Genomic DNA, 12927 nt, shown 5'->3' with positions numbered 1-12927 from the left:
GAAAACCAAAACGTCAACATTTTTTATTGTTGAAAGTTGTGTCAGGACCAAATTTACTTTTTTTAAAGCACAGTCTCAACTTGAATTTATTCATTTCTTTTCTCCTGAGATTTTTTCCCAACCAGCTTCTGCTTGCTCCTTTTATAACTTATTTCTGTATGAAATAAAAAAAAAAAAATTTAAGTCGATCACTTCTTGCACATGGCAAGCCGTCAATAAAAACATTTGGTGGATGAGTAACACTCAAACTTACTTCAATTTCCCAAGGTTCTGCAAGTTATTTTGAAGGTTACGTAGATAACACCCAAACTTAAAGTTTAATTTCGCAAGGGTCTGCAAGTCGTTATAAAGATTTTCTTTTAAAAAGCCAGAATTTTTTCAGGATTTGGGGGAGCTAGGTATAAAAACAAAAACAAAACAAAACCAACCTGTTTCCGCCCGGTTTCGAACCGGGGACCTTTCGCGTGTTAGGCGAACGTGATAACCACTACACTACGGAAACCTAGCTGTCGAGTGCTCTCGACAGATTCATAGATATATATGTTGTAACACGCAATTCACATCCATTTTTTTTTTTTAACGTTAATGTAATTTTTAACGGGGAGAAGAAAAAGCCAGATGAAGGAGAGTAACCACATGTTCAATTGAACGGTACTACTATTTCAAAAGTTGAAATTTGTGTGCGCTTTTTCCCAAAGCCCCTTAGGTACTGCTGTAGAAACCAGGCATCCAGTAGTTGTCCTTCCTTTGAGAATACTTTCTTCAATAAGAAAGAAGTGTTTGATTACGTATCTTTTACCCGCATCGTGCTGCTGAGTCTCAAGCGAGTTCCCGGGCTTCAGAGGCCCTGGAAGGGCTGGCCACTCGCGGTCCCCGGTGTTCCTGCTCCTTTACGGACGCGCAGCACCAAACCTCAGCGCTGTGATTTAGTTAGCGAGAAAGTGACTCTTCCAGCCCCTGGTGGAGGGACGTGTAAATAGCTTTTGAATTTCCTCCCCAGCTTCTGTAGACTAACCAGAGGTTCTAATTTATGTAGTTATTTTAAAATCTTCTACAAGATGCACAAAATTGAGGGGCTGAAAATATTACATTCCAAAATGCACTTTTTGGCAGGCAAGGTAGTTAAATTTTTCTAAGTCTTAACTTACAAGACTTAAGGAATATCACTTTTCCTGCAAAGAGGCAGACACATCCTTAGGTCTAAAAGTCAAGAATTTTGTGGGAATGAGAATGAGCTTCCATATTACCCCAGGAGATAATCTGATGAGATGCTAAAATAAACGAATAGTGAATTCTCCACTTTGGTTTTGAGTACATTTTCTTTAGTAACCACAGAAAAGAAATACAACAAAATATTGCCCAGTACATAGCAACAATAATAAAATTTAAAACCCACTTTAAATCCTAGCATTCTTTTCCGCTTCGCTTTTTCAGAAGTTAACGAGGGTTTCAAAAGCACTGACCGTGTCTCCCTTCCTGAGACAACTTTCCTCTGTCAAATCTCTCCACCTTTTCCCAGTTGGAAGGGCATTGTCGGGAGCTTTCTGCAGGCCCCTGGACATACACCTATTCATCAGAATTCAAGCAATGGCTTTGGGAAATAAATTTGTTTTTATAGCTCATCTAAGTATTAGAGAAAGCCACTTGGGACAAGTTCGTATCTTTGGGGAGTCAAGTCGGGTTTTCCTGATAATGGTATTCCGAGATTCCAGGGGAGGGGGCGGGAGGTGATCCAGGCCGGGTGAGACTCAATGGCAGGACTTTAGAGCGCACTGTGCCTCTCGAGAGTCTATGGGTCCCGCATTGTCCCTCCCCCGGTCCTCAGCAGCCGGCCTTAGGCCAAGGGGCCACACGCGGGCCTTTGTGACGCGGCGTTCCAGCCGTCAGTCCCCGCGCATCACTGGAGCCTTGTAAGACCGCCAGGGGCTGCGCCGCGCACTTTCTGCCCTACTGGCGCGGCTCGCGGCTGCGGGAGCGGCCGGGCGACCGGAGGCAGGGGTGGCATGAGCTACCACCAGCTACCAGTGGTGATCGACAACGGCTCGGGAGTGATCAAGGCGGGCCTGGCTGGGTCCCGGGAGCCTCAGTTTGTCTACCCCCACATTATCGGCCGGGCCAAAGGCAAGAGCTACGCCGCGGAAGGCGCGCTGGAGCTGTGTGTGGGCGACGAAGCACAGCCCCGAAGAAGCTCGCTGTCCATCAGGTACTTCCTACTTGTGACAGGAAGGACTCGAGTGGAGGGGAAGGTGGGAGAGCCCAAATGAGGGGCGCAAGGGTGAGAGAAAGGGTAAGGAAGCCAAGAAAGTCCCAGCCAGCTGGCGTAGTTGCGTTATTGCAAATGCAGGGCCACAATCTCCGAGGGTGCCAAACATCTGAGTGAATATTACTTGCTCTCTGTATCTCTATAAATGTATTCAAATATACAGAGTTATCGTTCAGAAAATACACGTTTAAGGATTACTATGTTACTTAATTTATGGTACCTTTGTCACGGGTAATTTTCTTCAATTAATTGATATTAAAACTATACTATTATTGAAGATTTCCCCCCTCCCAATTTTTTTAAGTCATAAAGGATCTTCTAAAGAAGTGGGGGGTCTGAACACGCTGGATCTCGGAAGCTAAGCAGGGTTGGGCCTGGTTAGTACTTGGATGGGAGACCACCTAGGAAGACCAGGTGCTGTAGGTGAATAAAATAAAAATAAAGAAGTGGGGAGTGTAAGGAGTGGGGGTGAAAAGTAACAAAAATTGCAAAGGAAAGGAGCTGTGCTAACTTTTGGTGGCAGTTACCTTATTTGAGAGGCTTTGGCAGTCACTTCCCATTAAAGGATACTGGTAATAAATGTGAGGATTAAGCTGGTTTGAAGGGTCGAAACTGTAAAAATTAAAGCTGTCATTTATATTATTGCTTTTCCTACAGCTACCCAGTGGAGCGTGGTCTTGTTACTTCCTGGGGGGACACGGAGATCACGTGGAAACATATCTATGACCATAATCTGAAGCTAAAGCCTTGTGATGGCCCAGTCTTGATTACAGAGCCAGCACTGAACCCACTGGCGAACCGACAACAGATCACCGAAGTGTTTTTTGAGCAGCTGGGCGTTCCTGCCTTCTACATGTCCATCCAGGGTGTGCTGGCTCTCTTTGCTGCTGGCTTCACAACTGGCTTTGTGATGAATTCAGGCGCCGGGGTTACCCAGTGTGTGCCCATCTTTGAAGGTTACTGTCTGCCTCATGGTGTTCAGCAGTTAAATCTGGCAGGCCTTGACCTCACCAACTACCTCATGAGGCTTTTGAAAGACCATGGCATCATGCTGCTTAGTGCTGAAGACAGAAAAATTGTCGTCGATATTAAGGAAACTTCTTGTTATGTGGCAATGAACTATGAAGAGGAAAGGGCCAAGAAACCTGCTAGTATAGAGAAAGTTTACCAACTACCCGATGGGAAGATAATCAAGCTCCATAACCAGCTCTTTCAATGTCCAGAGGCCCTCTTCAGTCCATCTCTCATGAACCTTGAGACTCCTGGCATTGATAAGATGTGCTTCAGCAGCATAATGAAATGTGATACGGATCTGAGGAATTCCTTTTTCTCCAATATTGTCCTTGCTGGGGGATCAACCTTGTTCCCTGGTTTAGAAAAGCGGCTAGTTAAAGATATAGCAAAGGTGGTGCCTGCCAATACCTCTGTGCAAGTGATAGCTCCCCCAGAAAGGAAAATATCGGTGTGGATGGGAGGGTCTATTCTTGCATCCCTGTCTGCCTTCCAGGACATGTGGATCACTGCTGCAGAATTTAAAGAAGTTGGACCCAACATAGTACACCAAAGATGCTTCTGAATACAGATAAAATGGTTAGAAAAAAAATGTTTTGAGTATGTGGGACAGAAAACTTTGGATATTATGTTTCTGGGAGAACAAAATGTTTCAATTATTGGACAATTATTGTAATGTCCATGTCCCGTTGCATTTCTATAATGGGGTAAAATAATGGTGATCAGTCAGACAGATGTTTATTGAGTAGGACCAAATTAAATGCTAGAGGAAACATTATTGACTTTGCAGATCTTACATTTTCCTTGGAGAGAGAGCAATTTGTGGTGCAACATAAAATGTGCCAAATGAGTGATACATATTTAAGTTTGATGACATTTAAGGAAAGAAAGTTACTATGAGGAAACATTTCATAGCAGAGGTATGCCATTATGGATGGGGTGCCATTAGGATGGGTAGGGGGAGCAGGAAAAGGGCAGATATCCAGAAAAGCGTAATAGAAATGAACAAGGGGTTAGAGATGAAAATGAACTAAGTGTATTCAATGCATGTTCAATAGAATGGTTTTCTTAAAACGAAGAGCTCATGTGGAGTAGACTAAGAGCAATAAGTAGGGAGGTCAATTAAGGCCAGGGAATGGAAGTGTTTGTGTTAAATGTCCTATTGACAAAGAGGAACAATTAAAGATTTAAAAGCAGGAGCTATAAGAAAATTAAGATGAATGAATATGGTGGTATTTTGGAGGATAAACTGCACTAGGAAGGCCCTGAAAATTTGGTGTTCAGTGACAAAGTTACTAGTTTAGATATAAAGTAGTCAAGTCTTATACTCAAGATTATAGGCAACAGGAATTAAAAAGAAGAAATTATGAAAAACTGACAAGTCTTTGTGCCTACTTAGACGGGTATGAAGGAGAAAGGCCTGAAATGACCTTTGTAGCCAAAAGAATGATGGCAGTGTTGACATAACAAAGTATTTAGTATCTGTTCTATGTAAACGACTGTGATGAGTGCTAAATCAGGAGAAAGATCCTGTCCCAAGGAAGCCAGCAGTCTAGTATAAGAAGTGAAATTTCTTAATTACAATAACAAGGTAGAAAGTGATTTAGCATCCTAAGAGAGGTATAAAATCCTCTGGGGGTTCACAGAAGGGAAAATACCTTGAGGGCTCAAGTTAGACTATCTGGTAGATTTGACTTTGGGGCTGGACTTGAGGGATAGCTGGAATTTAAACATAATGGAATGCCCTTCTCTCTGAATTTAGGGACAGCATATGTGGGTTTAGGTCCAAGCCCTGCCACCTACCAGCTGCATGACTTAAGCAAATTGTTTAAACATCTTCAAGATCGAGTTCTTCAACCATGAAGTGGGGTTGCTAATCCCTGTTTCACAGTCATTGTGAGGTTCAAATGAGATGTCCCTAAAGGCACTCTTTTGCTTATAGAATTTGAGAATTTATGCATCCAGCTCAGCTGCTACTTCTTCCATGGAATCTAAATTGTGTCCTCCAGCACATATTACTTATACTTCTATTGACCATTTAATTTATACAGCCTGATCGTTTAGTTTGCTTGTCTTTCTTCCTCATTAGATATGTCCTTAGAAGACAGTGATTGAGGACTTTCCCTTTCCATCTCTGTTCCCTTCCCTGATGCCATGTGGACTTCTAGTAGGTATTTAGATATAGTGAATTCACCAGAAGTACATTCCTGGCAGAAGGAATGTTAGGGCAAAGGTTCCAAGGTGTAAAAAGGATGGGCATGTACAGGTAGCAGTAAGTAACTCCATTTGGCCCGAGTCAAGTGTTTGTGAAGAAGTTCATTTCATTCCTTGGCATGTGTGTCCCATTTTAGTGATTGTAAGCAAGCCTAGATTAGATAAGGTATAGAAACTGAGGGCAGTTTGAACAACTGATGCTGCACTAAATGGATTCACAAGCACTGTAGAGAGACTGATCATTTTATAATTCTTAAAGTGTTACAGAACTCAAGGGGTTCACCTTTTGGAGTGTTCCATTCAAGAGGTGGACGTTGTCCTAAGGTAGTTTTATTTACTTGCAGCAAGTAAAGGCTCTGTCACCTTAAAGGGAGGCTTAGCCATTGCTTATATATACATCATTTGGTTAATTACATGTATCTTTCTGAGGTTGGATGGTTGAGTTCTTGTCAAGCTCATCCTGTTTACAGCTGCCTTTGCAAAACAGTATGTTACATTTTAACATATTGCAAGAATATCATTTAATAAGAACGCCCTTCCAAAAACAAGAAACCACCCAGATCTTGAGACCCTTGTTCTAAAGAAAGTGTTTTTTTCTTAAAAGAACACAGGGCCAACCATATATTTATCTAATTTAAACTTCAACATCCTAGAAAGATGGACAAGTATTATTCCCATTTTACCAACTGAGATTTAAACAGGTTAACAGATTTAAGTTTAAAGTGATCCCAAAGTAGTTTGCTAGATTAGGTGGGCACACAATCCTTAACCCTGGTCTCAGGTAGATAACCCAACAAACAGCCTGGAATATTCTGTACAGACTCCAGCCTCTAACATGAGGTCATAGATGATCCTTCTCAGGTGATTGTAGGGATAGGGAATAAAATGTGAAAATTCCATTTATATTTTCCCTGCCCTTACAATCATCTGAACACCGCCCCCCGGCCCCCCAACCCCAATAATTCACTTTTCTCTTAGATTGAGGCGCCAGTAGCAACTCCATGGAGTTCGCCCAAATGAACATGAATTCAACAATTAAGATCAGCCAGTTATATGTAAAATATCATTATACCAGCCATTATTTTAAAAAAGAAAGCTATTTATGGTAAGTTGTTCCTTTTTTTATTTTAAGTCAGTTCTGCCTGGAAAACCTATTTTCGTAAAGTTCTCTAACAAATAACGACTATCAGAGTTGCTAATCACTGTTCCGCGTCCCCGGCCTTAAAAGTTTTTCTGTGAACTCCATTTTTTCAAATGTAGTCAAGAGCACCGCGCCTGCGCTATAGCAAATGGAAAACGGGATTCTGGAGCACAAATCGGTTTTCACCTTTAAAGTACTCCAGAAGAAAAGACCCAAAGCTCCTTCTAAAGGAATGTGGGGTAAGGGTGGCGACTGACCTCATTGCCGGAAATAGAACTTAAAAAAAAAAGGTCAGATCTCGCGAGAGTCGGGTAAAGCAAGACTCGGCCAATCCGCGCGGGCAGCGCCCGCTCCTTTATAAGGAGATGCGGCTGGTGCGCGCCGGGTTGCGGAGGATGGGTCTGGGTTGAGTGACGGCCTGTTTCTTTCTAACCCTATTTGAGAATGGCGTAGGCGCCGTGCTTTTGCTCCCCGCTCGCTGTTTTTCTCGCTGGCTTTCAGCGCGCGGAAAAGCCTCGGCCTACCGCCGTCCACCGTCCGATCTAGAACAAACAAAAAATGTCAGCGACTGGTCAAGTCACCCTTCCCAGGAACCTGTGGAATTCGCCCGCCCGGCCCCCGCACCCCGCCTAGAGGCCGCGGTCGGCCCGGGACTTCTCCGGAGGTGCCCAATGCCGCCGCGAAGAGTTGGGCTCTGTCAGCCGCGGGTTCCTTGGGGGCCAAGGGCCAGGCTGTGGCCACAGGGAGAGAAACGGAGCGGGTTCCCGCGCGCGGTGCACTTCCCTGAGCTGTGGGACTTGCATCCGGGACTGGGCTCGGACATACACAGCTTGCTGTGGAGCTGCGGGGAGGTGGGGAGTGGAAGGCGCAGTCTGCATTACCACTGGAAGGGAGGTTCCAGTTTTCTGCGTCTGTCTCCCTTCAACGTCAGTGATTGGCCTGTGGACCTCCAAAGCTGCATATTGGAGCCGGGTGCGTGCACATGGCCGAAGGACACGTGAAGGCACCTGCCCAAATGAATGGGCAGTGGGCCGAGGGCCGAGAAGCCAGCCAGCGGGTCCTGTGTGTGGCTTTTGTCCGAATCTTCTCTGGTTTTGTTGCCCTTTATCACTATGAGTGTAGTTCCTGCCCTGGAGATTCTGTTGAGGTTTTTGCCTCTCCCCAAGTAGATCTTGACCAGTCTCAATCGGATGTGGAAGAGCAGTGGTGGATTGTGTGTGTGTGTGTGTGTGTGTGTGTGTGTGTGTGTGTGTGTGTGTGTGTGTGTGTGTGTGACAAGTTTGCAGAAATACGTGTGTGTGTGTGTGTGTGTGTGTGTGTGAGTGACAAGTTTGCAAGGAAATACATACCCAAACCCCATCCCCCAAAGAATTGGGTCTGGTTTCTTTTAAGAAAAGAAATTGAGCTGATGGCCCACTCAATACAACCCACAGGCCGTTCTGTCTGCTCTTCTCCCAAACGTAGCTCTAGGCCTATGTATAGATTAATCCCAAATCAGTACCTTCACGTCCTTAAGGCAGTTATTCTGGGGGCAGTTGAGAGTAAAAAGAGGGGCTTGCATTATAAAGGCAAATTACTGGGCTAATACCCAGCCTGAATATTGCTGGTAATGTTCTCACTAAGGTAAACGAATTTTCCCCAGTCAGCATGGCTTCGTGGAAAGAACACAGAGTAACTAACTGAAGTTCTAGTTCTGATTTTAAAGTTCTTCATGTAATTCCGCTAGCTTCACTAAGCTTCCTTTTTTTTTTTTTTTATACTCAGAAGGTGATCTTTTGAGTTCTTTTGAAGACTACCATTGTTCTCTGAACTACAAATAGATGTCTTTTGTTCCTGCTCCATCTAGTGGTTCTTTTGCTTCTTCACATTTACAGAGTTTGTGGTCAGGCCGGAGGCAAAGGATGGCCATCTACTTGGAATACTTTTCTCTTACCCATTTTGAAAAAGAAAATAGTGACTAAATAAATGTTATTTAAAAATAAGCCCACAGCTGTTGTCTAGTTCTTATATTTGAAATTTTCCCACTGTCTTATAAACACGACAGGAAAATTCTTAGTGTTATAAACAATTTGAGGTTTTGGCAAAATTATTCCCATTATATAATTTTGGAGTAAGGACTCATCAAGGTCACTCAATGAGAATTTACACAAAAACCTTTTGCAAATAAAGAATTATGGCAAGTGTGACTTATTGCCACGAGATTTAAATCCCTCTAATAGATGACACTGATACTTGGGTTAAATGACTTGGCTATGTTAATTAGCAGAGTTGGGACCAGCAACAAGGCCTCCTAACTTCAAGTCCATTGTTCTGTTTACTGTTTGGCACCTTAATGCTGTTTTGGTTTGAAAGATGACTAACAACACTATTATTTTCTGGTTTAAAATGAAATAACATTCTTAATGGTTACTTGCCTGTGAGCTGAGTTTCAATCCCCCACCCATCCCTTCTTCCTCCTTCTTTGAGGTGCTCTTGTGCTGGAAAGGCCAATTAGTGTTTCACTATTTTACGAGGACAGTTGATCCTTGTAATTTGTGGTAGTTATGTTCTATAAAGTCACGATAAACACTGAATTAGTGAATACTGAACCATTTCTCCTAGGGGAAATATAGAATTAGGTTCCTGTGAGCCTCTGGTCACAAAATTTTCATCAGCTGATCAATGCATAATCTTGTTTTATTTGTGTTCCTGTCTAAAGACACCTTACTTAATATATATTATTGATTCATTAGCATCGAACTCTTGTCCAACAGCACTATGACTCATGCCTGTACAAAGCTTATCTAACAGTATTTTCTCTATAATGCATATCACAGCCTTCTTGCACCAGACATCACTTCAGCACTATGCTCGGAGGTCATTTTAAACAGCAAAATCATCAACAAAAAACACAAAAGTATATACACAAAAAAAGGTCATTAAATAGATGACAAAAAGGCCACTTATTTACAGTGTTCTTTTTGAACAAGAAGGTAGAGTGTTACCTTGTTTGACCTTAGCTGAGAACCTTCGTATCAGGTGACTCAAAATTTTCACTGCTCTGCACATGTCCATAAATGACTATGAAAACATTGCAGGTATTGATTTTGAGGTTACAAATAAATTTTAGTAGGTGAATTCACAAATATGAAACCCATGGATTCTGAAGATCTACTGTACTTCAAGATCTATGTGGCACCTGTACCTGAGAGTCTATAAGTGTCCCCATGGTCCCTGAAGTACTTGGGGCTTCTTTCATACCTTTCATATTATTTAAACAAGTGATTTGCAAGGAACTATAATGGGAGAAGGAGTATATGAAGTTTGAAAATAACAATATTTGTCCCATTTACTTATTTTGCATTATTTATGGTGAATTTCAAATAAAGGAAGATGTGAGAATTTTATGCTCAGGAAGGAGGCTATAGCATTAAAAATATTGAGAAATGTAGGTTTTGTTTTGTCTTTAGAGTGAGAGACTTCTTTTCTAAAGTGCTGAGTTGGCTGTAGTTCTTGACTCTGAAGATGAAGGGAGTTTTAATTCAGCTTGTCCTGGTTCTGCAGTCAAAAAATTTGTTTTAGCCTGGCTCAAAACTTAAGAGACAAATAGATGACGTGGGCATACATATGTGCACACATGCACCCATTCAGACAGTGTAGAGGAAGAGTAGTTTAAACTAAGATGAGAATGACAATGACAAAAGGTAATTGTCATTTTTTCTCCCATTTATTCTTTTAAGGTCATTGTGTGTGATAGAATTAAAAACAACAAAAAATACCCAAGGATTAGACCGGGTTTGCAAATTTAAATGTCTGCAGTGGACATGAGGGAAACAAAGGGGTGAATCGTGCCAAGAATAAGGAAATAGAGACTATGGAGGTGGTGGGGAGAATGAGTGTCCCTTTAAAGGGGGAAGCAGCCTTGTGGGAATAGAGGTCTAAAATGGCCAATGCTTCAGGGGAGGACAAAAACATTTAGATTTTTATGTGAATGCTGATTTTTAAATGTTGGTAGCTAATTTGAATAAAATTTAAATATTGCATGAGTGTAAAATAAAGAATTTGGCTGGCCTTTGTTCCTGAGTCCTGAGAAGCAGCTTTGATACCCTTGGAATTTCCCAAGTGATAGGGGTATCTTTCTTATTCATGGTGGGCCCCTCAAACTACACCTAATAGTTTATGAGATGACTCATGATGAGGCTGGTCACACCAGAAAGACCAAACATGAAATTATCACCTGACCCACTGGGAGGGGAGGGAGGCCAAAGACAGTTACGTGATTCAATGAATGATTCAATCGATCATGTCAATGTAATGAAGCCCCAATAAAAACTCTGGATTCATTGAAGCTTGGATGAGCTGGTTGACAATAATCTGTATTGTCACATATCAGTGTGTTGGTTGGATAAGGTATCCCTGACACAGGAGAGAACAATGGAAGCTTCACATATGGGACCTTCCCAGAGCTCACCCTATGCATCTTTCCCTCTGGCTGGCTCTGATGTGAATCCTTTTGTGATAATAAAACTGTAATCATCAGTATTACTCCTGAGTTCTATGAATCATAGTAAATTATCAAACCTGAGCAGGTAGTGAGAACCTCTGAATTTGTAGCCAGCTGGTCAGAAGCAAGGATGGCCTGGGGACTCCTGAACTTATTGTGGCCAGTGTCTGAAGTGAGGGCAATCTTGTGGAGGACTGTGCCCTCAACCTGTGAAGTTTGATCTAACTTGGGTTGTTGGTGTCAGAAGTCGTTGCAATGGGCCAATCAAAAACATTTTTGAGATAAAATCTGTCCCATTATAGGCTACTAATTTATGACCTTTGGCCTAAGCAAATTCAATGATACCAGAAGTCAGGAATGCCTTACTTAGCAGCGTAGGAGTTTAGGTCATCCTGCCAGTTCAAGGGCTACCCAAGATAATTGTATTTGAGAAGAGGCTATTCTGTTGGCATATAGGCCCCTAGAAATACCACTAAAGACACAAATTTCAAAATTAAATTTTAATGATATTCTGAAATAGTAGTGCTACTCCTTCCCCTCATATAGAGCCTAGGAAATTTATTCCAGTGGTTCTGCATGAGGGTTAGGCCTGTCTTTCAGTGCCCATTCTGTCAGATCCTGATAGGCCTGTGAGGAGTCTTCCACCATTACTTGGGAGAACTGAGGCCACTTCCCCCATATCCTTCCTCTATCCTACTTTAGATCTCCCCTCCTAGAAAGTCATCAAAGTGTGCAGTATCTTTATTTGTGTTGCCTCAATTCTCATTTCTTCCTTGAGAGAAAAAGAAAATAGAGAGAAATGGGAATGAGGGTATCCTTGTGAGAAAGCACTCTTAGCCTGTGTTCTGACTTACCTGGGGACTCGTGTTAAGTCACCCAACTTCAGATTTCACATCCGTCAATTGGATATACTAAGACTTACCTGGAAGGGTGTTATTAAAGAGAGAAGAGGTAGGTCTTATTCTCTTACTCTGTAAGGAATGCTTTTACATTACTCTGATGGGAGTATTGTGACTACTCTAGCAGGAAGTTTTGATTTGTGTTGAGTCTATAGGTGATAAGGATGTTGAGTCTATGGATAAGGATGGAAATGCTAATGGTTTATAAGTTTTTTCTATAACATTAATTATGAACTTGGTGGACATCTGTACTGAGACATGTTATTCTAGATGTTTATTATTTTGTATTTTGTCTTGAGGGCTGTAGGTTTTTGCTTTGGTAATATTTATGTGTGTGTCAGGGTGGTCTATATTAGAAATGTTAAAATGCATAATTATAGCTATTAAAAGCAATTTTAGAAGAAAATCATCAATGAAGAAATTAAAATATTGACTTTTTATATCAATTCTTGAATGAGAGTATTATAGCTAAAATGAAACACATTTATACATATTGTTGATGTAAGAAATATACAAATCTGTAGAGAACTTTACTGGGTTTATTTGAACCAAAATGACGACCATTGTTGGGAAGCAAAATCTCAACGGATTAAGAAAATATTCCACAGCATGACAGTTTTGCAGCTTATTTTATACATTAGAATTAAAGGAGGAGACATGAGGGTTACATGAAATTTATTGGTGGTAGATTAAGGGGGTGAGAGAAAGCAAAGCAGGAAATCTCTGGGATTGGATAAAAAGTAAAATGGAAGGACACATACTTTTTTTTACATTGGTGGGTACAGGAGAGTTAATAATTAACATTTACAGCACATAAAGATGGTATGTGGGGGACAAGATAACCATGAGGGGTTCTGTATTCTTGTACTCTGGTGCAGAGGGGTCTGGAAAAAAGGAATTGCTCTAATATTCCATG

At 41.7% G+C, this 12927-nt stretch overlaps 1 protein-coding gene and 1 non-coding gene across 2 annotated transcripts; one reads left to right on the top strand and one right to left on the bottom strand.

Annotated features, from left to right (window-relative positions):
* Positions 1 to 429: 429 nt before the first annotated feature.
* On the bottom strand, positions 430 to 502 carry TRNAV-AAC (transfer RNA valine (anticodon AAC)). The gene has a single exon. It is a non-coding gene; the product is annotated as a tRNA-Val (tRNA).
* A 1275-nt stretch (positions 503 to 1777) lies between these two features.
* Positions 1778 to 4052, top strand: ACTRT3 (actin related protein T3). Its single transcript, XM_039864998.1, has 2 exons — positions 1778 to 2203; positions 2921 to 4052. The coding sequence occupies exons 1-2, from the start codon at positions 2004 to 2006 to the stop codon at positions 3837 to 3839; spliced, it is 1119 nt and encodes a 372-aa protein (XP_039720932.1). The 5' UTR covers positions 1778 to 2003; the 3' UTR covers positions 3840 to 4052.
* The last annotated feature ends 8875 nt before the right edge of the window (positions 4053 to 12927 follow it).

This window comes from Pteropus medius, unplaced genomic scaffold (assembly GCF_902729225.1).
Source record: "Pteropus medius unplaced genomic scaffold, Ma_sr-lr_union100, whole genome shotgun sequence".
NCBI classification, from domain to species: Eukaryota; Metazoa; Chordata; class Mammalia; order Chiroptera; family Pteropodidae; genus Pteropus; species Pteropus medius.
The sequence above is the reverse complement of the archived record's forward strand: the minus strand, read 5'-3'. Positions and strand labels throughout refer to the sequence as shown.

Coding starts and splice junctions, on each gene's coding strand:
- ACTRT3 (XM_039864998.1), top strand. CDS start 2,004: ATGAGCTACCACCAGCTACCAGTGGTGATCGACAACGGCTCGGGAGTG. Junction 2,204..2,920: donor AGAAGCTCGCTGTCCATCAG/GTACTTCCTACT, acceptor CTTTTCCTACAG/CTACCCAGTGGAGCGTGGTC.